Consider the following 27,456-nt stretch of genomic DNA (forward strand, 5'->3'; position numbering starts at 1 on the left):
ACCTCCCACTGAAGGAACATGGAATTAGAACCTATCTATCTTTGGATACTTACCATTGCATCATAAAAATCTTTTTAAAATGTTCAACATGAACTGCCATTGAGATACTACAGTGATGACCAAATTAGAAATCCCAGTAGATTATAGGGAGCAAGAAAGAGAGAGATACTAAGTTAGATACGATGGAATTCTTCTTACATAGGCTATGTTTTTTCTTTCCTATCTTTTATTAATAGGGACATATTTACATGATCTTTTTCCTGAGGCATTCATCTGCTCCTGCTGCTTACTCCTCAGCTGAAGTTATAACCCTCCGTGACATCAAAACTGGCTGCTGTGGAGATAATTATGATGTGACATACAGGAGATTATGACTAAATATGGGAAACAAACAGCAGGAGCAGAAGAAATCTGAAGGAACAAAGATTCTGTTCATGCAAATACCTCATAATTTAAAAAAAAAAAGGAAGAAAAGTTCAGAAAATGTGGTTGTTAAATGTATGGGGCAGATTCTCAGCTGCTGTAAATTGTCATAGCTTCACTGACTTTAATGGAATTATTTTAGACTCCCATGTTTCCCATGAGATATAAGAAGATAGACTATTGCAGTTTTGTTTTAACATTTGAGTCCTGTGTTGCAACGTTCCATTTCAAATTAAAACTGTGTGTGTGTATAATTTTAAATCTTTGTATTCTGGGCCTCATGTATTCTGTGATTTCAATGCTACAGAATTCAACCCTGCTACAGAATTATGCAGTAGATATAAACTTCACTTTTTTATAAAGAAGTCAAGCTTCAGAAACTAGCTGTTTTATTATTCTGAATTAATAAGAATATAACAATACCTAGTTCTAACATAGTGTTTTTCATCAGATGATCTCATAATGCTTCACAATGCATGCTGCAGGTCTTTCATCTCCTTTGTGTAATGCTTTGTTGGGGATGAGAGGTATCATCATGATGTTTGGGCTAGTATTTTTTGAATGACTTGAGAAATGATTTTTGGGATGGCTCTTGTCTATATGTATTGAATTCCCTTTCTCTTTATTTTATTTTATTCTCTTTAACCCTTTGCTTCTTTAAAATTCACGTAGAAGGCCCAAAAATCTTTTCTTATATATATATATATATATATAAAGCAAGGGCTGGGTTCTGCTTGCTTTTTACTGTAGAACTACTGGTCTTTCCTATGCTGTTTTTCCAGGAAATATAGATAACTGGAAAACTCAGATTTATGACAACCCTGATACCAAGAAAATAAAATCTGATTAAGTAGATGGGAAGGGATTTTTTCTGAAAGTTTTACAATTTTTTGTCGGTGTTTTCCTCTTTGCAGGTTACTGTTAAGGGATACCCATCACTAGCAGAAATTTTGGCCCCAGTGAAGTCTACAGGAGTTTTGCCAGTAGGGCCAGGATTTCTTTATTAGATTCTGCAAATAATACAGAGGCCCTGACTAGTAGCGTGTACACAGGACTGCAAGCTGGGAACTCCTGAATTCTACCGCTAGGTCTGACACTGGCTCCTTTTGTAGCTTTGGAGAGTCACTTCGTTACTCTGCCTTAGTTTTCTCAATTGTAAAATGAGGATAATATTTACCTGCCCCACAAGAGTGTTTAGGGTTAATGAGTTAACGATTGCTAAGTACTACTATGTATATGCATTTTGACATGCATCGGGCATGCTCAATCTCTTGCTGATGCAATACTTCTGTTGCAGATGCATGGAAAAATTTCCCTTATAATCATAACAAACTTCTAGCATCTGGTACATCTAAGAAAAGTTAGAGCTAACAGTAACATGGTCTTGTAGGGTACAAAGTGAAACTGCAAGGCAAACTCTGTGAGCAACTCCCAAACTGTTAGTTGTTCACAGAAAGAGTTAAAAGCTCATTAACGGGTCTCAATTTCATAATTTCCTTGAGAAATAGATTAGTGGGTGATATTTGTACTTTATAAGATTCAGTCCAAAACTGGAAAGCAAACATTGCCACGGGATGCTCCCTGCTGTTATGTAAGAGGTGATCTTCATGAAGATGATTTGACAAGTAGCCTAAGACTGTCAATACAGGTCATGTTCTAGGATTCTGCTGGTTTTCCATATGGTACTGAGAGAGGTTATGCCATTTTCCGCAGTCAATTTAATTTGTACACTGTCTCCAATATGTTATACTTCTTAAGACTGTCTCTCTCTGCTTCAGATCCTGAAATTAATTTCATCTCCTGATCTTTGGAGTATTTTTCCATGTCTATAATTATCAGTGTGAAGAATTTCTTATTTTCTGTACTTTGGCTCTTTCTGGCAATGGAGCTGTGCTATATACCCAAAAGAGAGGCAGATGAACATATACCATTTGTTGCAGAAGTAGGAGGAGCTTACCAAGAAGTGGCATAGTGATGCTGCTGGCATAGTGATGGTGGTCACACGGGGTGCAAAAGGAAGAGAACTATGTGCCAGAGTACATATCTGAAATTCAGCCAGGAGTCTTGAATTCTATAAAGTAGGTCTGGGGCGACCAAAAGTGAAAGAATGGATGACTTGTGAAATGAGTAATAAGAACCAGTTAATTTCCTGCCCAGGTCAGTAGATGAGTTACCTAACAGCTGTTAGACGAGAGCCTATGTGATATGAGTTGGTGGTTTGCAGTAATTAATTAGGCAGGGGTCCATGTCCCCAAAACCACCTCTTATAGTTGATAACATTCAACCTATCACTCTTCATAAAGAAGCCAAGGATCAGATGGCACAGAGAGTGAATTGCTCTCTAACCTTCAGAGAGGGTTCCTGAACAGTACTATTAACACCTATCATGGTGTGGCAGGGTAGGGACTTTTTCATTTTCTGTATCTATCTTCTGGAAAGAATATTTCAAGATCCATAGTTTTCACTCTGACACCTGCTACAAGGATTAAATTTCTTTTAATTTAAGTTTTAAAAACTAGAGGATTGAGCAAGTATTTCTGACTTTATATAATCTATCAATACAGCTGGATGTTTCAGACACATTTAAAAATGAAAGCTAAAGGCCTGAGCAGGGAAGACTCAAGACTCCTGGCATGAGTCATGCTAAAGAAAGATGCCTGGCATGATTTTTGCAGCTCTCTCTATTTCACATAAGCCAGTGCTCTAATTTGTATATTTCAAATAGGGCTGTCAAACGATTAAAAAAAATTGCAGTTAATAGTGAGATTAAAAAAACCAGTTGCGATTAATCGCAGTTTTAATTGCACCGCTAAACAATAACAGAATACCAATTTAAATTTATTATAAATATTTTTGTACGTTTTTCTACGGTTTTCAACTATATTGATTTTAATTACAACATAGAACACAAAGTGTACATTACTTTATATTATTTTTATTACAAATTTGACTGTAAAAAAGAAAATAAACAGTATTTTTCAACTCACCTCATACAAGTACTGTGGTGCAACCTCTTTATCATGAAAGTGCAATTTACAAATGTAATTATTTTTTTTTACTTAACTGCACTCAAAAATAAAACAATGTAAAATATTAGTGCCCACAAGTCCACTCAGCCCTACTTCTTGTTCAGCCACTCACTAAGACAAATAAGGTTGTTTACATTTGCAGGAGATAATGCTGCCCACTTTTTGTTTACAATGTCACCTGAAAGTGAGAACAGGTGTTCACATGGCACTGCTATAGCCAGCGCTGCAACATATTTACGTGTCGGATATGCTAAACATTCGTATGCCCCATCATGCTTCGACTTGTAGGCTCTAAAATAGCAACAACCACCATGAGAATAGTCTGATCATTTTACAAGCACTTCACCAAGCTGCCTATGCACCCTGCTCTTTCTCTCTCCAGTTTCCAACCAGCCTTTGCTGAGGTTAGAGACAACCAGATAACTATGGAAGCCAACTTAGTTCATTAGTGAATGTTTTAACATTGTTAGTTGATTTTACTTCCCCGCCCCTTCTTATCCCAACCCTTCTAATCTCCATGGATCAGGAGGAAGGAGAGACACCAAGGACTGAGTGCATTATCCTTCTGAAGGCTAGGTTCACGGGAACAACATAAGCCTAACCAAAGGTTAGTGTGAATCCATCCAACATACTGATTCTCATTTTGTAACACTGGAGATACTGACACACTGTCTCTGCTAACCCTAGGAGGTTACTCAGGGAAGATAACATAGCCTACTGAATGTTCTACCTTTTCTAAGACCCCGCTTTAAGGAGGGTCTGGAGACAGTTGTGGCAAGGGGATCACTTGTGTTGTGTGATCACTGAGGATGGGGAAGGGGGTAAAGAAGGCCCAGAGCTGATGCACAGATACAGGGGCTTTCCATGGATATCCCTGTGCCTCAGTATCCGCTGGGTTCTAGAGCAGAAACATAGCCCATGCCACGGTGGATGCCAACTGCTCCCCCTCCACTCCAGCACATGCACATATTCTCGTTTGGAGAAAAAATGTGAGGAGATCATTAGTTTTCCTTCATTTCCCAGAGACCGCCCCAATCCTGCCAGTATTCCCTGAACGTGGTGCTAGGTATTACTGTGGTATCTCCAGGTGAATTCTCACTTGCACAAGGTCATACAAGAAATCTATGGCAAAGCAAAGTGCAGAACCCAGATTTTCTAGCTTCAAGTTCCCCATACAACCACTATATCATACATGTTCAGGAGTATGTATACTTCTTAATGGATCATTGCCGCGGGGAATGTTGATGAGTTAACTCTCGTCTTTCTGCAAACCTTCGTCTAGCAAAGCAAAACCAATAGTGAGATGATCTAACAGAAACAGACCAGTGACGCCACATTTCTTCCTTTTGTTAGGCATCCTATGCTGCCTGGAATTTTATATATATGATGAAGTCTATTTTTGACTTCCAAAGCTACTGAAAGAAACTGAAGAAAGTGTGCTGTAGCACAATCTGTAACTTAATACCATTGATTGCTAGAGTTAATGGTGGAAGATCACTTTTAGGTTCTAATCTATTCTTAGGTACCTCTCTGCACTGGCCAGGGAAATCATCTTTGCTCCTTTCTAGCATAAGCTATGTTTAAGCATAGTTTGCTAAATAACATGCTTTTCCTGGGCAGTGCAGACAGGTGCATTCAAATCCAGGAGGGCAGCAAAAGAGAGTTTAGGACTTGCTTTGTAGAGAAAGCATTGTGAGGAATGAATTGTCGGGAGGGATAGGTTTTGTGGTTTGAATTGACTAGGTGTAGAAATTTAGGGAAGTTAATTATAAGCTAAAAACAATTTGAAAATAGTTACAGGTTATACGCATTAAATAACTGGATGAAGGTATGGGTATTTAGTGTTAGTAATATAGATCCAACAAAATGCTAGGTCTGAGTGAGAATATCATCTGGGCTAATCGGCTAGATGTAGGCAGGTAGATAGGTAGAGGTGTGTGCGTGAGAGACAGACACATCACTCATCTCCCAATTTTATCTGTTTAGATTGTTAGCTTTTGGAGGCAGGGACCTGCCTTATAACTGTCTATACCTGTAAAGCATCTAGCACATTTATAAGCACTATAGAAATAAACAATAATGCAACTGTTTATAAACTGCAGGCCAGCACTGAATGGTTTACATACAGTGTATAGTAAACTTTAATTCCTCAAAAGCTCTCTGAAAACAAATAGCCCTTTCTTTGATCAAAACTTTTGGCAGTCTCAGTTGTTCTTTCATCTCTGCATGCGAGAGGGAGACTGGAACTATACAAAAAAAAAAAATCTCATCAGAACTGGCAAAGCTTCCATCCACTCCACTTTGTAGTTATCCCTGCTTGCTGCCCTGATGTTAGGAGAATTACATAAAGCAGACCTCCTCAGAGCCAATAACAAGTACTTAAAAGGGACACTGTACAGGCTGCTCGCTCTAAAATTTAGCCTACTTTCCCCCCTTCCCTGTATTTGTAAAATGCATTTAATTCTCTCTCTGTGTTTTTTCTCAAACAAATGTTTCCATGTTCTTTTAAAGACTCAGCACTGACAAGCAAACCCATAGGAACAGTATGTGCCCATCTAAGGGAGAGGAAGGAATATCGGAAAGGAAACAAGATTCAGTTTCATGCTTTCAATAAAGAGGCCAGACTGCCCCCCCAAGATCTATATACAGAAGTTACTCCACCATCCCTTCAGGCACAGCTCTTACTCTTTGATTTTGGAGAGGCACTAAACCTCTTCATCCACCAAGAAAAATGATACATTAACTTTTCCACAGCATCTCTCCATAGCTTGTCCAACCAGGACTTCCGTGGAGATGGCTCTGCCGTCATAAAGATCCCCTGGAATCTACATATTCTGGAGCCTAGTGCCCCTCTCCTTTCCTCTGGAGGGGCAGGGGGGAAATGGGACCTTTCCTATGCCAATGGAAAGATGTGGGGAACTCTTCTCCTCAGGGCCTCTTTCTCTGGGCTTTTCCCACAGGAGTGAGCAACAAATTTTATTTTTTTAATGATGAAAATCCCTTGACAATTTCCTTCTAGAGCACCATGACTGCTTCCCCTCTAAAACACAGGGGACCTGAATCACTTCATGCCATGCAAGCTGCAACTAAAGAGAACCTCTGAGCATAAACTGCAAACTCACCAGGGTGCACAGGGTTCAATCTAGAACAGATGTATGTAGTGCCATGAATCAGTAGGAAGGGGCTTGATTTTGTATAACGGGCCTGTACAGTCCTCATTTGGGATGACTTGCAGATCTTACCCATAGCTTCACTCCTTGTGAGTGATGAGAGAACCCTGTAATCACAGTGTCTGGAGTTCACTTGCCATTACATGGACTTAGCTAGGAAAGTCACCAAAATTCAATTTGAAGATTAATACATGTAACACTCCTTTAGATTATTAAGTAGAGTTAAAGAGGTGCTACAACTTTGTAATACTGATTCCTTTTACCAGATGGGTAACAGCTATCTTTGTTTCAAATAAAAGGAAAAAGAACCACTTTGTCTGTGCACAATATACTTACAAATATTTGACTGCATATTCTGTCTTCATTACACCTTAGAACTCACTGTGAGAGAAAATAGTTTCCCAGTATGAACAATTATGGTCATAAGGGAAAATATTTGTATCAAATGTTTATTGTGATGAACACAGAGTATTTGTCCTTAACTTAGTATTCTACTGGTATATATAAACACAAAGCCCTTAAAGGCTATGATAACACATATAAAATAAGTCGTGGCAGGATGGATGTGATAAATAAGCCCTGAAGTAGTCTACTCTAATTTAATCAAAGATACCAATCTTGATTTACATGACATTTTATTACACTTTATTCATTGCTCTTCCCTGAGTACATAGGCAAGACTGTTACTATCTATGGGAAAATAGCTATACTTGGTATACAGAACACATCACTGCCTACTGTAGATTTTACCAGTGCCAATTTTGCTCAACAAAAGAGCAACACAAAACTGTTAATAAAGACTCTCTATACTGAACAGATCCTGCAGACAATGCAAAATGTAGGGGCAGTTATACAGTACTTGACAGCATGGAACCATTTTGGTGTCCTAATTATTTTTCAAGCAGTAATGTACGGGGAACAAAGGTGACATGAATAGTCACATAGAGTCTATTCTTATGAAATTAATCATCCATGGAGTGAGCTTTCTGATCACATTTGAGCCTGAAATGCAATTTGATAAATAAGTAAGATAATAGAAAGCTCAACAGTTTCTTGCTGAAGTTTCCACGGGGAAGCAGGTGTTCAGTTGATCAGTCAGCCTATAGAAAAGCCTAAACAAGGGAATGAAACGTTATCATCCTCAAGCAGCAGATGTCTGTAAATGCAACTGCCAGATTGGCAAATCTGATTAACTTCATGGAGTTCACATAGAAAGCAATGTGCAGCAACATAAAATGTAAAATTCCAAACTAGCGTGAGAAACAAATGTCATGAAGAAACTACTAATACAATCTAACTGAATAGACATTAGTCAGAATACCAGAGAGTTTAGTAAAGGTGACAAAAACCACGAAGAAAACTACATTCTTTATACAAGCAATAAGGTACAATAACTCAAGCTAGTAAAATGCTTTCACATTTTCATTTCACTTGCCATCTGCAGACATCCATAGCCTTCTAGTAATTCTGTATGAATAATTTCTATAATATAAACACATTCCCAAGAGCTCTGCTTCTTCACTGTACTCTTCATGCAGTAATAGTTTAAGTAGCTTATTCTCTCTTGATATATACTCATAGGATCTACAAATACTAGCAGGCATCATTATACTTATCAAAGGGGAGCTCAGGCCCCTAAATATAGCTAATCTCATGAAAAAAATGTTATTAAACTAGTAGAATTTAATTTTCCATAATGATCAAAATATTTAAATTTATGAAAGATGTAACTAAATTTTCAAAACATTGCACCTGATTCGCATTGCATGTACATAATTTGCAACTGAACTCACAATTACATTTCAGCCCAGTAACATTTGGGAATGCAAAACCTATTGTGCCTACAAAAAAATGAAAAAGATACGTGCATCGTCCTGATACCATGGCCATCTATTTAAGAATGTAATAGCATTTGCAACATAGTTAGAGCATACCTTTCATCCACATATGTAGTCTCCTCTTTAACTCACATCTTTTGTTGTTTGAGGCTTGGAGAGAAGTACATGTTGCCTTCCTACTCCTCCAATGTGGTCCAAAGGTAAGTACAATTTAAAATAATTCTAGTTTTGTGGTTATTCAAGTCTCAAATTGCATGCTTAGCATATGCTCTTAGAAAATCTGACCCATTATGTTAAAGAGAAAAAAACTTCCTTTAGTCTCATGTCTGGAAATATTATGATATTGAAATGTTGTTTTTTTTTTTTAACCAGTCTGTCACACAAGCAAAGTACAGTTGTCACACCTATGATACATTTCAACTGTCCCATAAAATCAGAACAATCGGTGCAATAAACATAAAGCAAGAAAGGGGGAGGGGGAAATGACTCACAGTTTATAACGATATGACACAGTAAAAAACAAAACAAAAAAAAACCCCAAACCACCATCAACAACAAAAAAATGTTACATTTCCACACTTACGGCTATCATAGCATATATTGCCCAGGGCACGTCCTGTCTGAAGCAACACTTCCTGGTCTTTGCAGTTTAAGAGCTGCACCAGTGGAGGGATCAACCCAGCATCCACACATGAGTTCCGCATAAATTCTGCAAACAACAGAGAGATATTTAATTAAAGTCGAGTTATATTGGTTTGATCTTTTCTAGTTAACACAAAAATCCATCTTTGGCAAAAGGCTTTTCTTTCCAGATTACCATTTTATGCAGGCACTGCAGCTGCCTCACTCTATAAGAATAAATGTATGTCTGAAAAAACAATCTAGTTATCAAAAAAGATTCTAGACAAGATGGTCAAATTCAGAATTCTGGCTACGGTTTTTCCATTGCTCATTGAGTCACCAGAAATCAAGAGTGTTTTAATTGACTTTCATGGAAACTAATTTAACATCCTCCAAATAATCACTGAGCATGTTTTGAGAGCAATAAATACAAGGAGAAAAGAACAGAATATTGGCAACACTTGTTCTCCACATTTGCAAATTAAACAAAATGTAAACTCCCTCTATTAAACAGATTTAAGACTGCAGCATTCCTACTCCAAAATGAACAGCCGTATCTGTTTTACTAGATTAACTAAATTAAATATAAGCAGAAATGGAAGCTAAATTTCCAAGCACCTGAAAAGCGGTTGCTACAAAAGATAAACGCAGGGAACTAACACTGAGTAGCAAGCTGGGTACTGGATATCGCTACAGTAGGTCTAGGAAAGGGTGGTGGTGGTGGGGGGGGATTAGAGAAGTTTAAGAGGCCAAACTTTTCACAGTCCAAATGGCCTCACAATGGGGGGGAAACCAGATGATCCAACCCGTGACAGATTCTCTTACCCCTGTACCCCTTCTCCTGCCATGTCCCCTGCTCACAGGAGGCCAGACTATAATTTCACTTACACCAGTAAGTCAATGGAATTACACTGATGTCAGTGAGATAAGAATTGGTCCTAGGAGTTGGGTTGCATAGGATACACAACCCATTTGCAGGGCTCCTGCAAATTCAGTCCCTTTCCTTGTACAACAGAACTACAAGGGTTCTGCTTTCAGACAGGAATCCCTGGCTAGACTGGGGTCTGGATTTACCTATAAACAACTGAGAAATGTATGCACCAGCTATCCATGTTTACTAATCTTGCAATATCTTTTTTTCCCTACAAAAATGACATTAGTGCAGATTTAACCTGTCCTTATGTCCTTACAGACTTTGAGTGCCATGTATAGATAAACAGACTTGTATATGTCAGGTGGAAGACCAATGGCCAGCACAAAAAAACCCCTAAAACACAATTTGTTAAAGCAGTGAATAAATGCTATGCTAAGATGACAGTGGTGCTAGGAGTCTAATGTCAGCACAGTGCACTGTCGTGTACATGATCCAAGATCACATCCATCAGTCCCTTACAGTTATCTATCTTTTCTTGCTTTTGCTATTTCTCATGCCATTTTTATTCATTTCTCTTTTTTTCCTCCTTCAGTCTCCCACTTTCATTTTCATCCCAGTTTTTCTTTATTGGGCCTATTATTTTGACGTCCCTCTCCCCACATCTGTTTTACCTCCACAAAACCAATCACCATCTCCTCTCCACTGAAGGGCAGGTTTTCTGTCTTAGTTCCACACATTGTGTTTGGGGGTGGGAGGAATAGTATCTTATTCTTCACCTTTTCCTACAGAAGAGGAGTAGATTTTGTCATCACTCCCCACTCATGTGAGAAGGGAAGACAAGCAGAATTCATGGGCCCCCAGCTGTAGTGAGGAATAGACTTCACTTCAACTGAACAGATGTAGTGAGGAGTGGGGTGGAAGGAGCTGCTGGGTAGCAGTGCTGCGAGCAGTGCTGCTGGTGTGCAACCCCACTAGAAGATGAAGCAGGTCCCCTGAAGGCCTTGAATCACATTAAAATACTTAACAGCACATGGTTGATGTGTTACATAGTTGACCAGAGACTGAGGCCTCTTACATCGACCTAATCATGTTGGCATACACGTTACAGTCTTGTCCCCCCTGATGTTGGCTGTCTTGTCAATTTCATGGCTCCATGCTGGCTGCCCCTGGCTCCCAGCCAGGCTGCTGCCTGGAGGCTCCCCGCGCACAGAGACGAGAAGCCCCATGTGGCAAGAAGCCCCAGGCGGCTACACCCCATTCCTGGCTGGGAGTGAGGAGGTGAGACCCATGGGGGCAGCTGGGGTCCTGGCGGGGAGCTGAGAGCCCCCACGCCGCCCTTCTTCAGTTGGTGGAAGTGCTCCTGGTGAGGATGCACACCGCTGACAGGAGGAGGGTAGTGTGGACACCGGTGGTGGCTGTACGTTGACCTAACATAACTTAGGTTTGTAGTGTAGACAGCCCCTGAGTATGACGATCCCAGCAGTTGAAACCAACCAGGTCGGCTTTATAGTTAGTATCTTCTAGGGAGGTGAGTACGGTTATTGTGCAATGCCCAATTCCACAAACCTTTCTGAAAAAATATTTTCGGTAAATTCCATCTTGAGGTAAAGCATAGCAGTTGTGAAATCCAAGAGGAGTGCGTACATGTGCCCCTTTGAAACACTGATTTTAAGATTGCATTGGAGGAGCTCTAGTCATTGACCAGGACTCCACTGTGCTAGGCACTGCACAAAAACACAAGATAAAAAGATGGTTTCTACCCCACAGAACTTAGAATCTAATATAAGACAAGAGACCACAGATGGATACAGATAGGTAGACGGAGAAGTACAAGGAAACAATGAGACAGTATTGGTCAGCATGATATGCAGTGCTAGCAGCACACCAGCATCTGAACTGCTATCAAGTTTTTGTAGGCATCACAGCAAAGAAGAGTTTTAAGGAGGGATTTGAAGGAGGATAACGAGGTAGCTTTGTAGATGTTTACTGGAACCTTCTCCCCAGTGCAAGGGGTAGAATAAGAGAAGGTATGAAAGTTCTTGATTGAAAATTTAATAAATGGCTGGCATCATAGGCTGATCAAAGGTGTGCTTTGACTGCTCAGTAGCAAATGAGGGACGATACGTAGGAGGGAGACTGAGTCTGAAGGTCCTTAAAAGTGAAGACAAGCAGCTTATGTTTGATAGGAAAGGGGTGACGTGGTCAAAGTGAGGGTCTAAGAGAATAGTTTTTGCAGCAGCATTCTGACTGGATATGAGTGAGGAAAGACTGTGATATGATGACAGCCTGGATAAGAGTTTTAGCTGTGTGGAAGGACAGGAGAGGCATATCTTCGAGACATTATGCAGAAAGAAATGGCAAGACCTAGACACAGCCTGAACGTGAGGACCTAGAGAGAGGTACAAGTCAGAGATGACACCTGGGTTATGGGCCTGAGTCTGAGGCAGGATAGTGGTGTTGTCTTTAGTGATGGAGAAAGCAGGTGGTAGGCGGGACTTGGTGAGAAAGATTAAGAGCTCTATGTTATCCAAATTGAGCTTGAGTTCATGGCAAGACATCCACAACAAGATGTCAGACGACAGGCTGAGATTTTAGCTTGGACAGGAGACAGGTCAGGCGCAGAGAGGCCGATCTGTGAGATGTCAGCATAGAGCTGATAGCTGAATTTGTGTTTGCAGATGAGACCACCCGGGGACAAGGTGCAGAGGGAGAAGAGTAGGGGGACAAGGGCCGAGTCTTGTGGGACCCTCACAGAAAGCTGGAGGGGGAGTTGAGGAGGATCCTCCAAAGGACACAATGAAGGAGCAATTAGAGAGATAAGAGAGTCCTGTAAACCAAGGGAGGGAAGAGCTCAAGAAAAGCATGGCTGATGGCATCAAAGGCAGCTGACAGGTCAAGGAGGGTGAAGACAGAGTTCTGGGCTTTGACTAGAAAGAAGTCACTGGAGACTTTGGTGAGAGAGGTTTCAGTTGAATGCATGGGATGTAACTGGAGAGGGTCTAGGACTGGAGGAGAGGACTCCAGACAGTGAATGTAAACTGTGAGTTCAATGAGGTTAGAGAAGAAAGGGAGGAAGGAGATGGAGCTGTAATTGTAGAGGCAAGTGAGGTCGAGGGTAGATGGGAGAACTAAAGCATTCTTGCATTGTGAGGGAAAAGAGCCAGAGGAGAATGAGAGGGTAAGGAGAAGAGTAAGGGGTGGGATGTGAGTGGGATGAGGAAGATCAGGAGATGGGATGGGGTCAGTGGGCTCAATGGAGTATTTAGAGGAGAAAAGCAGGTAAGAAACTTGTGTGTCTGTGACAGAGGAGAAAGAGGAGAGAGTTGTAGGATGGAAAGAGAGAAAGAAGGGAAAATTGAGGGAGGGTGGAACTCATACTGTATTTTGTCAATTATGACACCACTATAAATTTTTCAGCTAACATATTAAAGGCAGAAAAGGTATGAAATAGGATTTGGTGGATTTATCTATATGGTTTGGAACATTTTTATTTTGGGAAATAATTTTGCAATATAGTTAGATTGCTATATGCAGATTTTTGGAGGCTTAACCTATTTACAGATTAGGTAATATTTAGATAATTTTTCAATTCTCTCAAGGTACAAAATAGGGTACATATTTGCCCTTTTTTTAATGCGATCTCTGAACCTTCAGATGCCATATTAACTCAAAGCAGCAGAAATTACAGGAATTACTGTTGTGGAGTTTAAAAGGATGGTATATACAGATTGTGACAAACTGGGGAAATGTTTGTATTATTTCTGAGTATTATATATGACTCAGTTTTCTTGTTCAATTTTGTATTGCTGTCTACCTGAATGCATAGTGTTCACTCAAAGGAGGCTGTAAAGGGGTTGTTAGAGAACCCAGGAAAGGTAAAACAATGACAGGTAAAACAGCTTCTCAGGTCCCCAGCTGGTCCATCAGTTGGGGAAAGAAATTACTTACCTGGCTCCAGCCAAGCTAGAATATTCTACTACTCCCAAGGCTAAGCCTAGGATCATTGGGCACCACACAGCTCAAAGACCCTAGAAAAGGGGAAGGTTGTTTTGTGTGAGCTGAGAGACACTGACCAGGATGCATCAATGAAAAGGCTGACAGACAGACAGACACAGAGATAGGAAGCCCAATGCTTCAGTGCAGGTTGTTTCTGCATGCCAGAGAGGTAAGTTAGCCAAGATGAGGAGAAACTTATCAAGGTGTAAGTCATATGCATGTGAGTAGGCCTTTCATTGTGTTTGGGGGGGAGGAAGAGGAGGGAGGTTGTTTGTTTTGCTCTACCTGCCTGGCAGGTTTGGGCAATGAGTAAATCATGCTTTGTTTTGAAGAGGCTGTATCACTGCAAACACACCTGTCACAGGCTCTAGGCGAAAAAGGGCTTGCAGGTTCCAAATGCAAATAGTCATGGTTTCCTGGTCTAATCGTGAGCGAATTGCAGAATTCAGCCCCAGGAGAGATAAAGGCCCAAGGCCTGACACCTGTCGAGGTGCATTCAGTGAGACCCTGAGAAGGGGCAGCAGTAACTGTGATACAGATTGTAACTGGCATATATCCAGATAACAACAGCATGCTTAGAATATTAGATCTAATTGATAGCTTTAATAAAATAAATTGGGAAAATTTGATTGTATAGAGCACATTTTTTTGTAAATGGAATTTTAACTGAGCAGAAAATATCTTAAATGTTTGGGATTACATATACCACAGAAAACGTAACAATTTGGTTAAACTTGCTATGGATCCTGACATTAATCAAATACAATAAAGAGTGACTTGGACAGATGACAGCTTCATCTTTCCATATGGAGAAAAGCAAACTCTGAGCCAGATTTATTTTATTTCTCTTCCAAAGTATAAACATTAAAAGAATGCTAACCATTACAATGCAACTTGGGCAAAACAAGCAAATCAACAACCTGTCTCCACACAAGAAACCAGTTCATCAAATTGTTAATTCCCCACTGAGCTCCAGAAAAAGCTGGATCTGAAAGAGCCTATCATCTACTAGAAGTCCTCTTCTAGCCTCACACATCAGATCCAGTCATGGGGAAGCCACTGTCAATCTTTACCTATTCCCCTGGTTCCATCACTATCCATGATCCAACTCAGAGGGTAGAGAATGGACTGTGTTGAGTCAGCTCCCTGCAGCAACTTCCCTTCCAAAGGAAAAATAGAAGAGGGAGATGGACTCACAATCCAGTGTTTTCCCTAAAAAGGAATCTGTGTGAGAACTCTGCAGAAGGAAAATCAGCTGCCAGGACCCCATGTGGGCTGCAAATGAGAAACATCCTTCCCTCCTCTACTCAACCCCCCTCCGAAGGTTGGGATGATTTGCAGTCTATAGCTTCTCACCGGTGAATCTCCTTGGATGGGAGTAGAGCAATTCAGGGGCTGAGGGAGGTCAATTGCATCTCCTTTTCTATTCCTTCTAGAGAGTCCTGACAGTGGCTCCTGCCTGCAGATATCCAGCACTCACTCCACTTCCTCCCCAGCTGAGGGAGTCCACATGGTTACACAGAGCAAGGTGCCTTGTCCATCCAGATGCATATACTTGTATTTAAACAACAATATAAAATTCTATAATGGCCTGGCTAAATAATGTGCTTGTTCGTAGATCTGTCACTTCTTGCACCACCTTGGATACAAAAAATCATTATAAAAAGTTTCCCATTCATACAGTACAAATCGAACAGCACTGAGTTTAAGTGGGGCTGAAAGAATGTGGGGAGGCTTGCTTGGGCCCTCTGCTCCGGATCAATTTCACCCATGTTGGAATGTTTAGAGCCCATGAACTATTGTTTTTAAAGAAAAAATAATTTTAGAAGACTTTCTAGATTATTTTTCAAATATATATATGTTGTATGGCATCTACCACAAAGATCCCTGATCCTGAGTAAAGGCCTTTGGCTGCTATTGTAACACAAATAATTATCTCTATTTTCAGAGTGACTGATCCTACTATTTTGTCACAGGGCCTGACGGGTAATAATGTTGTCACTGGTCCCAGCCCTAAAAGGTAATTCGGTTGTCCATTTACCACACTTGTACAATCTATTGTGGTAACTGTGTACACAAACATTTCTGTACATGCATTCCTGAAAATCTTAAAAAGCCTTAATACTTTTTTTTGCTTAACAAAAATATACAATAGATTTTTAAAAATTACATATAGCACAAAAGTAAAGACTGAAAACTCCTGAAAACAAATGCTGTTCTGATGTATTAGCAAGGGGATAAATGCACTCTAAACAAATCTAGTGGCAACAAAATATTGACAAGACAAAAACAGAAAGGGTGAAAGAGAGACAGATGAAAAATCTCTAATCTACAAAATGAAAACATAAATGAAATAAAACATACTGACAAGTGAGGTGCAAAACTGAAGATGTTCCAGCAGAAAAGTTCTTGTGGAAAACCTCACCATTTTTGGCTACTTCTGCTATGATGTTAGCTACTTTTGCTGTGCAGGAAGACTGTGGAGTCAACAGACTTGCAAACACCTGAAGAATCCCACTTTTTTGGATTTTTTCGCTTGTCTCGGTATCTGAAAAACACATCAAAACAAAAAAATCACTTGCATAATAATTTACAGCCTCTTTTTTAAAAAAGAGGGGAGTGTAAATTTTGAAAATGGGCACGCATAAAAATGTAACTTAAATCTAGACCTTGCTTAAAGGTAAGTCTCATGGGAACTACCGTGCTATATACAAGGCAGAGGTTGATGTTTCAGTATTCATCTAACAGTGTTTATCTAACACAATGTTTCAAAGCACTTAATATCAGTTAATCCTTACAAGACAACTATGTGGTAACTAAAAATGTAGGATTATCCTCATTTTACAAACAGATGGGGAAACTAATGCAGAGAGCGATAAGAAAATCCTGATGAATGTTTAGGGGACAAAAAGGTCTGTAGTAGTACAACATCAACAGGCAGGTCTACACTACCGGTTAAGTTGATCTAGCTTACATCGCTATAGGGTATGAAAAAGACACCCCCGCCCCGAGCAACACAAGTTACCCAAGCGCTGTCCACACCAGCACTATTTCGACAGCAGATGCTCTCCCACTGACATAGCTTCCGCCTCCTGCAGAGATGGAGTAATTATGCCAACGGGAAAGCGCTCTCCCATTGTCACAGAGCATCTTCACCAGCCGCGCTACAGCTGCATCAGTGCAGCTGTGCTGATGTAGTGCTTCTGTGTAACAGTAAACAGGTGGTACACTGAGCTGAGCAATCATGGGGCAGGTCCACGTAGTACAGAAATAGAGGTGGAGGAGATGCATTCCTCTTGGGCCAGCAGAGAGCTGTGTAGTCAGTGCACAAGTCTAAGAGTGTGTGGAAAGAAGACAGAGAGTTATGCAGTCCTTGGTTTCCCACTCTCCATACACACTGGTGTGCTGGGAATTACTGTGCTAGGGCAGCAGTAACACCTCTTCAGTTCCAGTGGCAAGGACAGAAGAAATGAAACTGGTTTCTCTATTCTGAGTTGGGGATAAAGTGTTTCAAGGGGGATTCTCTACCCCTTCCTTCCAGTTGCTGAGGGACATCTGTATACTGACAGGGCCCACCCTCCATCCTTGGATTATAGCCCACTTATAGAATTGAAAAACAACGGTAATTCTCATAGGGATTAAAGCAAGACGTATTACATACTAAGTATGTTTTTTTCTACTGTCAAATGTTTTTACATTTCAGATTAACATGAGTGCAATATACATATGATTAGATGGCAATTGTTATTTTGTCATTTTATAAATGCAATGGGACTTCTGTTGTATTTGATCATTCATGCTAAAAGTTCTGCATTCTCTAAGAATGTCAGATCAGATACAGTAATTGATGTTCTTGTGCAAAGCAGAACAAATCCATCTGAACTCAATCTGCTGTTTTAAATCTCTCCCTCTCTCATGGGTGTCAGCTTCTAACTTTCCCCAAGGTTGATCAACCCCAGCCCCTGCTCCCACTCCACCCCTTCCTCCAAGACCCCACCTCCGCTCCGCCTCTTCCCAGCCAGTTCCACCCCTCCCCGCCCTCTCCTCCCAGCGCCTCCTGCACACTGCAAAACAGCTGATCCGTGGTGGGCAGGAGGCACTGGGAGGGAGGGGGAGGAGTTGATCGGCGGGGCTGCCAGTGGGTGGGAGGCACTGGGGGGAGCTTGGCTGCTGGTAGGTGCTAAGCACCCACTCATTTTTTTCCCCTGGGTGCTCCAGGGCTGGAACACTCATGGAGTTGGCTTTTATGTATGCAACATTCTCACATTGCTTTAAAATAGACCCCGAACTTGTCAGTAACGGGGGAAACTGGAAGTTGGATATGAGGTATAAACACTCTCGTTACTAAGGGCACATCTACACTGTAATGGAAGGTGTGACTACAGCACATGTAGACATACCCAAGCTAGCTTTAATCTAACTAGGATGACTAAAATTAGCAGTGAAGCTGCAGCATCACAAGTAACTACCTGAGTAAATAGCAGGGCACCAGGTAGGCTTGCAGTCCGTGCTGAAACCTGTGGTGCCACATCTTCACTGTTATTGGTACCTGAGCAAACTAAATTAAAGCTAGCTCAGGTATGCCTACACAGGCTGCAATCACACACCCTGAATGCAGTGTAAACATAATTTGAGTATAGGACACTTAGGTGAGGAGAGAATTCACTAAACTAAACACCATCAGTTGCAATTATCCCACCCACCCATCCATCACCTTCCACAGCAGCTGCTGCAATAAAGCCATGGAAGAGATCCTAAATAAGTGAGGCAGGATAGCAATAATAACAACTGTACTTTGCTTTTATATAGTGCCTTCCAAATCAGGATCTCAGATTGATGGGTGGTATTATCCTTACATAGGGAAAGTGAAGGCCAGGAATCTTAAGTAAAGCTGGTCAGAAAACAAGTCAAATTTTTCATGAAAACTTTGGGCTCCCCCCCCCCCCCTCCACAGACCATAAATTGGTAACCTCTAGGTTACAGAATGTGGCTGAGAAAGAAAATCCTTGGGTTTGAATTGTGTTTCTATCACTGACGTGCTATGTATGATCTTGGAGAATGTGAGGCAAAGAGTGACTTCTCATCTATAAAATGATGATAACATCTGATTATTACTGAACAGGGATTAATTAACTAATATTTATACAGCACTTTCAACAACAACACATGAAATAAGTGTTAATTATTATTAATCTATTTACAAGCTTACACGTTAGTTGTGAGTTTTCAGATATGCTGAGGAACCTTATGTCATCACAAGAGAATGTTAATGATCCATTTGGAAGATGTTACGAGCAGGCCAATTCTGCACACACTTTGCAGGTAAGTTCTCGAATGGATGCGCGGATGAAAGAGATCACACACACACACACACACACACACACACACACACACACACACACACACACACACACACACACACACACACACACACACACACCACGTCAATGATAAAAGGAATTCCAGATAGTAGTTCCATTTGTATCCATGGGATAACAGACCCCCTTGATTTCAGCTGCTAAAGTACAGTAAAACATATCTGGAAATGTGAAGTTCTACGGATCTGTACAATGTGTGACACAATTAGTGGGCAGGAGGCATTAATGTGGTTTCACCTGACACATTGTTGAGATATACAGTATCCAGTCTTATTTTTATGGCCTTCCGTTTGATGGACTCGTTACTGTGCAATGCATAAATTACATAAATAGAATAAAATACGTCCTGTGACCTGAAAGAAGTGGGGGAAATAAAATTAAATGGTGCTCCAGGCAAGTTGTGTGCAGCAAATACACTCTGATTTATTTGACTGAGATAAGCAAGTGAGTGCCAATAAAAATACACTCCTCAGCTTACTAGACTTCTGCTGGAAATCTGAATATCAACTGCAGAGAATGCAAACAGAAATAGCACGTTGGTCCTTCTCTTGCTATGGAGCATTATTGAGGCCACCACTGCATCTCCTCCCACTTTCAAAAACAAAAAACACCAAACATGCCTTCATCCCCTCACCCCCTGACATTCACTGGCTCCCATGACCCAGGTAGAATACTGACACTAGGATTTCTCAAGCACAAAGGCAATAGTAGGGGCTAGTTATCATGCCCAGCAGCACTTCTAAGCTACCAGGGGGCATGGCCATGCCTACCATTCCACCCCAACTTGCTAGTACCTGACAGCAAGCGCTGTGGGGAATGCATTCTCTACTTTCACCACTAAGTAGAAGGAAGGCTATACAACACACATGACTTACAGCACTCCCTGTGGCACTCAGCCTGCAGCTGCCCTGTGTATATAGAAAGCCACAGAGCATCTCCACTCATCCACTGCAGCTCTGAGCAGACCCCACCCTCAGTGCTCCTCATAATTTAGTTCATTGTGCAGAGTATATCAACTCATCTGAAGACAAGTAGAGTTCACTGTATTGGGACAGTATACTTTAAGCAGAAAACATATTGATCTAGAAAAAAAGGCAGGCATGTTTATTGTGCACCCTCTGTATAAGGAGTCCCCAAATGGTACGGACTAGTCAAATGCACATCACTACAGCATTCAGGCACATACCTCTAGAGTAAAGAGTCCTTTTTGCACCTTCATAATAAGCTCAGTTTTTCAGAGGTTTAGAGTTCATCGGGTTCACGTTCTAATATAAATATTTAGGGGAAACTATCAATGGACTGTGGCATGGGACTAATTTTTAAATTGCTGTCTTAAAACATTTGGAATTGGATAGATACTTTAGCTGTTAAAAAATAACAACTTTTGGTAGGGCTTTGAAATACTATCCGAGATAGTCTGACCTCACGTAAAAAGGTGGTTTATTTATAACCCTGAAAATGGCTGGTTATTTCTAGTATTCCTACTCCAGGCTTTATTATTCCTTTTGTTATTAAGAAAGAAGAATTTAGCCACATGCAAGTTACAACATGGTCCTGGCAGAGAGAAGCCAGGATGTGCCAATGGAGAAGGTCTTGGATCAGCCCTTACTTGTCTGCTGGGCAAGCTACCCCACCTCAGAAGAGGCAGCAGCTGGTGGGGGAATGGGCTGTAAATGGCTGTGGGAGAAAGAATCGTAGACTTTAAGGTCAGAAGGGACCATTATGATCATCTAGTCTGACCTCCTGCACAATGCAGGTCACAGAATCTCACCTACCCACTCCTGTATCAAACCTGTGTCTGAGCCATTGATGGCCTCAAATCATGGTTTAAAGACTTTAAGGTGCAAAGAATCTTCCAGCAAGTGACCCGTGCCCCACGCTGCAGAGGAAGGTGAAAAGCCCCCAGGGCTTCTGTCAATCTTCCCTGGAGGAAAATTCCTTCCCGACTGCAAATATGGTGATCAGCTAAATCCTGAGCATGTGGGCAAGACTCACCAGCCAGATACCCAGGAAAGAATTCTCTTTAGTAACTCAGATCCCACCCCATCTAACATCCCATCACTAGCCACTGGGCATATTTACTGTTAGTAGTCAAAGACGAATTAATTGCCAAAATTAGGCTATCCCATTATACCATCTCCTCCATAAACTTATCAAACTTAGTCTTGAAGCCAGATATGTCTTTTGCCCCCACTACTCCCCTTGGAAGGCTGTTCCAGAACTTCACTCCTCTAATGGTTAGAAACCTTCATCTAATTTCAAGTCTAAACTTCCTGATGGCCAGTTTATATCCATTTGTTCTTGTGTCCGCATTGGCACTGAGCTTAAATAATTCCTCTCCTTCCCTGGTATTTATTCTTCTGATATATTTATAGAGAGCAATCATATCTCCCCTCAGCCTTCTTTTGATTAGGCTAAATAAGCCAAACTCTTTGAGTCTCCTTTCATATGACAGGTTTTCTATTCCTCGGATCATCCTAGTAGCCCTTCTCTGAACCTTTTCCAGTTTGAATTCATCCTTCTTAAACATGGGAGACCAGAACTGCACACACTATTCCAGATGAGGCCTCACCAGTGCCTTGTATAATGGTACTAACACCTCTTTATTTCTACTGGAAATACCTCGCCTGATGCATCCAAAGACCACATTACCTTTTTTCACAGCCATATCACATTGGCGGCTCATAGTCATCCTGTGATCAACTAATACTCCGAGGTCCTTCTCCTCCTCTGTTACTTCTAACTGATGTCTCCCCAGCTTATAACAACAGTTCTTGTTATTAATCCCTAAATGCATGACCTTGCACTTTTCACTATTAAATTTCATCCTATTACTATTACTTCAGTTTACATCCAGATCTTCCTGTATGATATCCCGGTCCTTCTCTGTATTGGCAATACCTCCTGGCTTTGTGTCATCCGCAAAGTTTATTAGCACATTCTCACTTTTTGTGCCAAGGTCAGTAATAAAAAGATTAAATAAGATTGGTCCCAAAACCGATCCCTGAGGAACTCCACTAGTAACCTCCCTCCAGCCTGACAATTCACCGTTCAGTACGACCCGTTGTAGTCTCCCCTTTAACCAGTTCCTTATCCATCTTTCAATTTTCATATTGACCCCCATCTTTTCCAATTTAGCTAATAATTCCCCATGTGGAACTGTATCAAATGCCTTATTGAAATTGAGGTAAATTAGATCCACTGCATTTCCTTTGTCTAAAAAATCTGTTGCCTTCTCAAAGAAGGAGATCAGGTTGGTTTGGCACAATCTACCTTTTGTAAAACCATGTTGTATTTTGTCCTAATTACCATTGCCCTCAATGTCCTTGACTACTTTTTCCTTCAAAATTTTTTCCAAGAACTTGCATACTACAGATGTCAAACTGACAGGCCTATAGTTGCCCAGATCACCTTTTCCCCCCTTTCTTAAAGATAGGAACTATATTAGCAATTCTCCAGTCATATGGTACAACCCCTGAGTTTACAGATTCATTAAAAATTCTTGCTAATGGGCTTGCAATTTCATGTGCCAGTTCCTTTAATATTCTTGGATGAAGATTATCTGGGCCCCCTGATTTAGTCCCATTAAGTGATTCGAGTTTGGCTTCTACCTCAGATGTGGTAATATCTACCTCCATATCCTCATTCCTATTTGTCATCCTACCATTATTCCTAAGCTCCTCATTAGTCTTATTAAAGACTGGGGCAAATTATTTGTTTAGATATTGGGCCATGCCTAGATTATCCTTAACCTCCTTTCCATCCTCAGTGTTTAGCTGTCCCACTTATTCTTTGTTTTCTTCTTATTTATATGGCTATAGAACCTTTTACTATTGGTTTTAATTCCCTTTGCAAGGTCCAATGCTACAAGGGCTTTTTTGAGGGGTGGCTTCAGATCGGGGTGGGCAAACTTTTTGGCCCAAGGGCCACATCTGGGTATGGAAATTTTATGGCAGGCCATGAATGCTCACAGTTCCCGGCCAATGGCAGTTGCAGGGGCGGCGCTTGGGGCAGGGGCAGTGTGCGGAGCCCCCTGGATTCCCCTACACATAGGAGCCGGAGGGGGGACATGCCGCTGCTTCCAGGAGCCGTGCAGAGCCACAGCACATGCGGCGCAGGGCAAGCCCTGGACCCTGCTCCCCGTTGGAAGCTCAAGGGCCAGATTAAAATGTCTGAAGGGCTGGATGAGGCTCCCAGGCCATAGTCTGCCCACCCCTGCTTTAGATGCAAGTGTTGGACAGGAGGATCTGTCAGGGAGGGGAGGAATTATTTGTGAGGCAGCACTTCAAGGAGGCAGTACCTCATGGCTTAACTTTCGAAGAGTGTGTTAAGATTCTTATTATTGGTTGTGTTGTAGGCCTCGCCTAGCCTGTGGGATGCACTGTAACTTTGGTCTGAGCTGTGGAGGACTGCAGATGCAGGCAGAATTTAAAAAAATCAACATATATAGTTTTCCTTTTCTCTTGGGTTTCCCTCTAATAACCAAAGGCTGATGTGGTGAGGGCTAGGGACCTCAAGAATCATGGACTAGATGATGAGTCTCACCAACCGAATTGATGCCCTATGGCCTCCCAAGATTGATGATACGGCAGCAGACATCTGCAGAAGAGGGGAAGAGAGTCAGAGGTGATGAATGACATCTGAGAGCCCTGGAAGGGTAAGTTAGATGATTTTATTTGTTCTGGGGTCATATAGCATATTACATGCATTTATGTAGTGGTATTGCCAGGGTGATTTTAAACACTGCTACTGGTTTGGGTTTTTTTCTCTTGCAGAATCTCAGCCTTTGGGAAATTATGCTCCTGCAGCTAGCAGAGGCTGCCATGCAGAGTAAGGGCTTGTCTTCACTACCGGGGTAAGTCGACCTAAGTTACACTACTCCAGCTATGTTGTTCATGTAGCTGGCATCAACATAACTTGGGTCGACTTACTGCAGTGTCTTTATTGTGCAGCATTGATGGGAGATGCTCTCTGTTCAACTTCCTTTATTCTTCTTGGAGAGGTGGAGTACCAGAGTCAACCAGAGTGCACTCTGCTGAAGATTTAGCAGGTCTTCACTAGACCCGCTAAATCGACCCCTGCTGCACCTATTCCAGCAGCATCGATCTCCCCAAGTGAAGACCAGCCCTAAGAAGATGATTTCATATTATTTGGGAACTGTAAAAACGTTAACAGTTTAAACATGTAAAACTGTGTAATAACCTCACACTTTCCTATTTATTCCTTTGGCAGGCATTGGAGAAGACCAGCCTGGTTTTCTCTGTTGAAGCAATGGTGGGGGTATTATTATTTGGTTACTGTGAAAGAGTGTATGGAGAAAAGGGGTACTATCCCTTTAAGGGACAGACTATTGCCTGCCACCCGGGAATGATCCAGGAAGCCCGTCCTGCCCAGGTGGATGAGTTATATAAACAGGGACAGAAAACAGAGCAAGGGAAAGAGAGGAGCAGAAGTCAGAGACTGGCTGCAGTTGCTCTCTCAGACACCAGGAGACAAGCCTAAATTGTCTCAGGGACTTGGGTGTGGACTGTAAGTTTGGGAGGCATGAACCCTGGGCGTGATGAACTGTCTATTGTAATGTTTCTTGGCCTGAAACCTTATTAAAAGGGGACATGGTATCTGGTTATTCTGCGTTGTCTTCTTCTTGCCCTGGGCTGTTAAAATGGAATCTACTGCTGCTCCACTTAGAGAAATTAAGGTGGGGTGGACATGTAGTGCTACATTGGGCCACAAGGGGGTGCTCAGAGACTCCCTGCACCTTTACAAGTATGTACTAGGGGAACTCCATGACTTCAATAGATTCAATAGTCGTCTTTTCTCTGTTTACAGGTACTACGACTTGCCCCTTTCCCCCTTCACTTAAACCCAATTCAGAGGCAGCTGATGGATCGCAGGAGCACTTCCTTCCACTCTAGGAGAGACCAGAAACCTGATGGTATGATGATGAGGGCGCTAATTCAGCAAAGTACCGTTTTAGCATACCTCAGCCAGAGTCATCATGCGTACCTGGAAAAAGAAAGGGCTTCTACAGCTAAACAAAAGATCTGCCAGGACTGACTATTCAATAGAATAGGTTGCAGCTAGTTAACCTAGTGTAAAGTTGGCTAAACCTCTCAAAGACTGTGTTGGTGCAGGTTGCATTTCCACTGAATAATTACCATGCATTCTGCCTATTTAAAAATTATCTTCCTTGCTGTTTGATTTGTCTATGATGGTCTTATTGTTTAAAACTATTGTGTCGTGTTGCTCTCCACCGCTAATTAGCGGAGCTTGTTAGAAAAAAATAATTGCCAGAGTTTGCTCTTTTGTTGAAATTGAAACACACTGCAGGACTGTGTCAATTCTGACAGAACCCACCAGAAACCGAGCATGTTTCCAATGGAACTTTGCCGGCCAGGCAGAATGCCATCGGAAACTTGCTTGGCTACCTGACAGCTCAGCTGCCTGGCTCCTTCACAGACCATGTGGCACGCTGCTGGGGAACCCGGGCTTCCAGGCTCCCAGCTCCTCAGCTGCCTGCCTGGTGGGCTGATGGGAAGCTGGGAGCCTGAAAGTTGCGGGAGCCCCAGCTGCCAGGCTCGTGACTCCTCGCCAGGTAGGGCTCTTAGGGTCCATGGCTCTAGGACAGCCCACCAGGTGTGCTACCATGGAGCTAGGTCTTGTAAGGCTCCAAGGGTCTCCAGTTCTGGGGCAGCCTACAAGGCTGCTTTAGAGCTCAGTGGAGATCAGCAATTCCATTTCACAGAGAATTTCAAAATTTTTGAATAGGATTCCAAATCAGAATGAAATCTGATTTTGAAATAGCAAAATCCTCTACAAAATAGAATTACCGTTCTCCCCCCAGCTCTTTCCGACTGTGGTACTAGTGGGGCCTTGTAATGAATGCCACCCCGTTTTACCGCTTCCCCCCATCTTTCCCCCTGTTATTTTTCTCCTTTCATCCCTGTGGAAACAAAAATATTTCCCTTTCCTATATTCTTCCGGTGTGTGTGTGTTCTCTCTGGGGGGTTTGGAACAGATGCCCCTGGGGTAGAAGGATCTTTCCCTGCTGCGTTCCTGCATGGCCCTTTTCTTGGTCAGAGCTACCTGCAGAGCAGACTCCATCTTGGCCATGACGGCGCTAAAGTTACATAAACAAATCTACATATGTCCTCTGCAAACACTTATTCACGGCTAGCTACTGGGATTATTATCGCTAAAGATTCAAACACACATACAAACCCTATATATTCTATTTCTTCAGGGGGAATAAAGAACAGAATTTCCATGTAACTCTAGTATGGTTTAAAGTTAAAGGTAAAGTTAAAGGTTATGACATTTGCTCTCTTGGAGATAGAATTGTAAAATTACAAGCTCTTTATTTTTGTGTACTCTAAAACACATCCATATAATTAAATCAAGGTTGAAAGTGCTTTGCCTAGAAGATTCATTTAAACCTCTATGGATAAAAAGAACCTCGAGGACTCAATATACTGATGTGTAGCTAGCATCTCAGCACATTTCAGTGTGCAGGTCATTTCCTTTCTGATGCCTGTGCAGGGGATGTCTCTTTACACTAGAAGCTTTTGCTGTATCTTTTGGCTATATTGGCCCAGCTCCTCCAAGGTACATAGCCACTATGTGAGGGGAGTGAGGGGCCCAAACATCTTTGAGGATGTGGGTCATTCTCCCTTGGTTTCTCTTTCCTGTCAGTGGAGTTGGGCTGTGCAAGTGGGAAGTTACTGCCTAAGGCTGGGAGTGGCCCAACTCCTCCCTGGGCTGGTGGTGGGCTCTGCCAAAGAGCCTGTGTGACGTTATTGATAGAATCTGGAACCATATAGAACATGGTTGCAACAAGGTCCTGTAGTGGCACCAAGTCTTATCTAAAGGGGGTCATATAAGGTGTCTAAGACCAGGTTATAGGTTTCTGGTTATGATTATGCTGTCTGTATGCATGTGTCATTTTTTAGTTGAAGTTATGAATATTGGCTCTATCCTGTCTGTATTTCAAAACTTGTGCTATGCTTCTGGGTGACACCCCAGACAAGTTGGTTTTAGCTCTGCCTAGCCTGCTTGACGGCCCATTAAGGACCATCAGCTATACAACTGACCCATTGAGAGAAGGCAGATACGCCTTGTAACTCAGCA

The 27,456-nt window shown here is 41.7% G+C and overlaps 1 protein-coding gene across 6 annotated transcripts in view; it reads right to left on the reverse strand.

Annotated features, from left to right (window-relative positions):
• The window catches only part of RAP1GDS1 (Rap1 GTPase-GDP dissociation stimulator 1), a 178,118-nt gene that overhangs the window by 42,883 nt on the left and 107,779 nt on the right, over positions 1 to 27,456 (reverse strand). For 3 of the 6 annotated variants that reach the window (XM_039540359.1, XM_039540360.1, XM_039540357.1), the window contains exons 3-4: positions 16,377 to 16,499; positions 9,044 to 9,169 (exon numbers count right to left, since the gene is read on the reverse strand). In XM_039540359.1, coding sequence (XP_039396293.1) covers positions 9,044 to 9,169; positions 16,377 to 16,499 — 249 coding nt within the window. Of the gene's footprint in view, positions 1 to 248; positions 292 to 9,043; positions 9,170 to 16,315; positions 16,500 to 27,456 lie in introns of those variants that run through there. The other 3 variants (XM_039540361.1, XM_039540362.1, XM_039540363.1) reach the window with 3 other exon arrangements.

The sequence above is a fragment of the Mauremys reevesii genome, linkage group 5 (assembly GCF_016161935.1).
Source record: "Mauremys reevesii isolate NIE-2019 linkage group 5, ASM1616193v1, whole genome shotgun sequence".
In the NCBI taxonomy this organism is placed as follows: domain Eukaryota; kingdom Metazoa; phylum Chordata; order Testudines; family Geoemydidae; genus Mauremys; species Mauremys reevesii.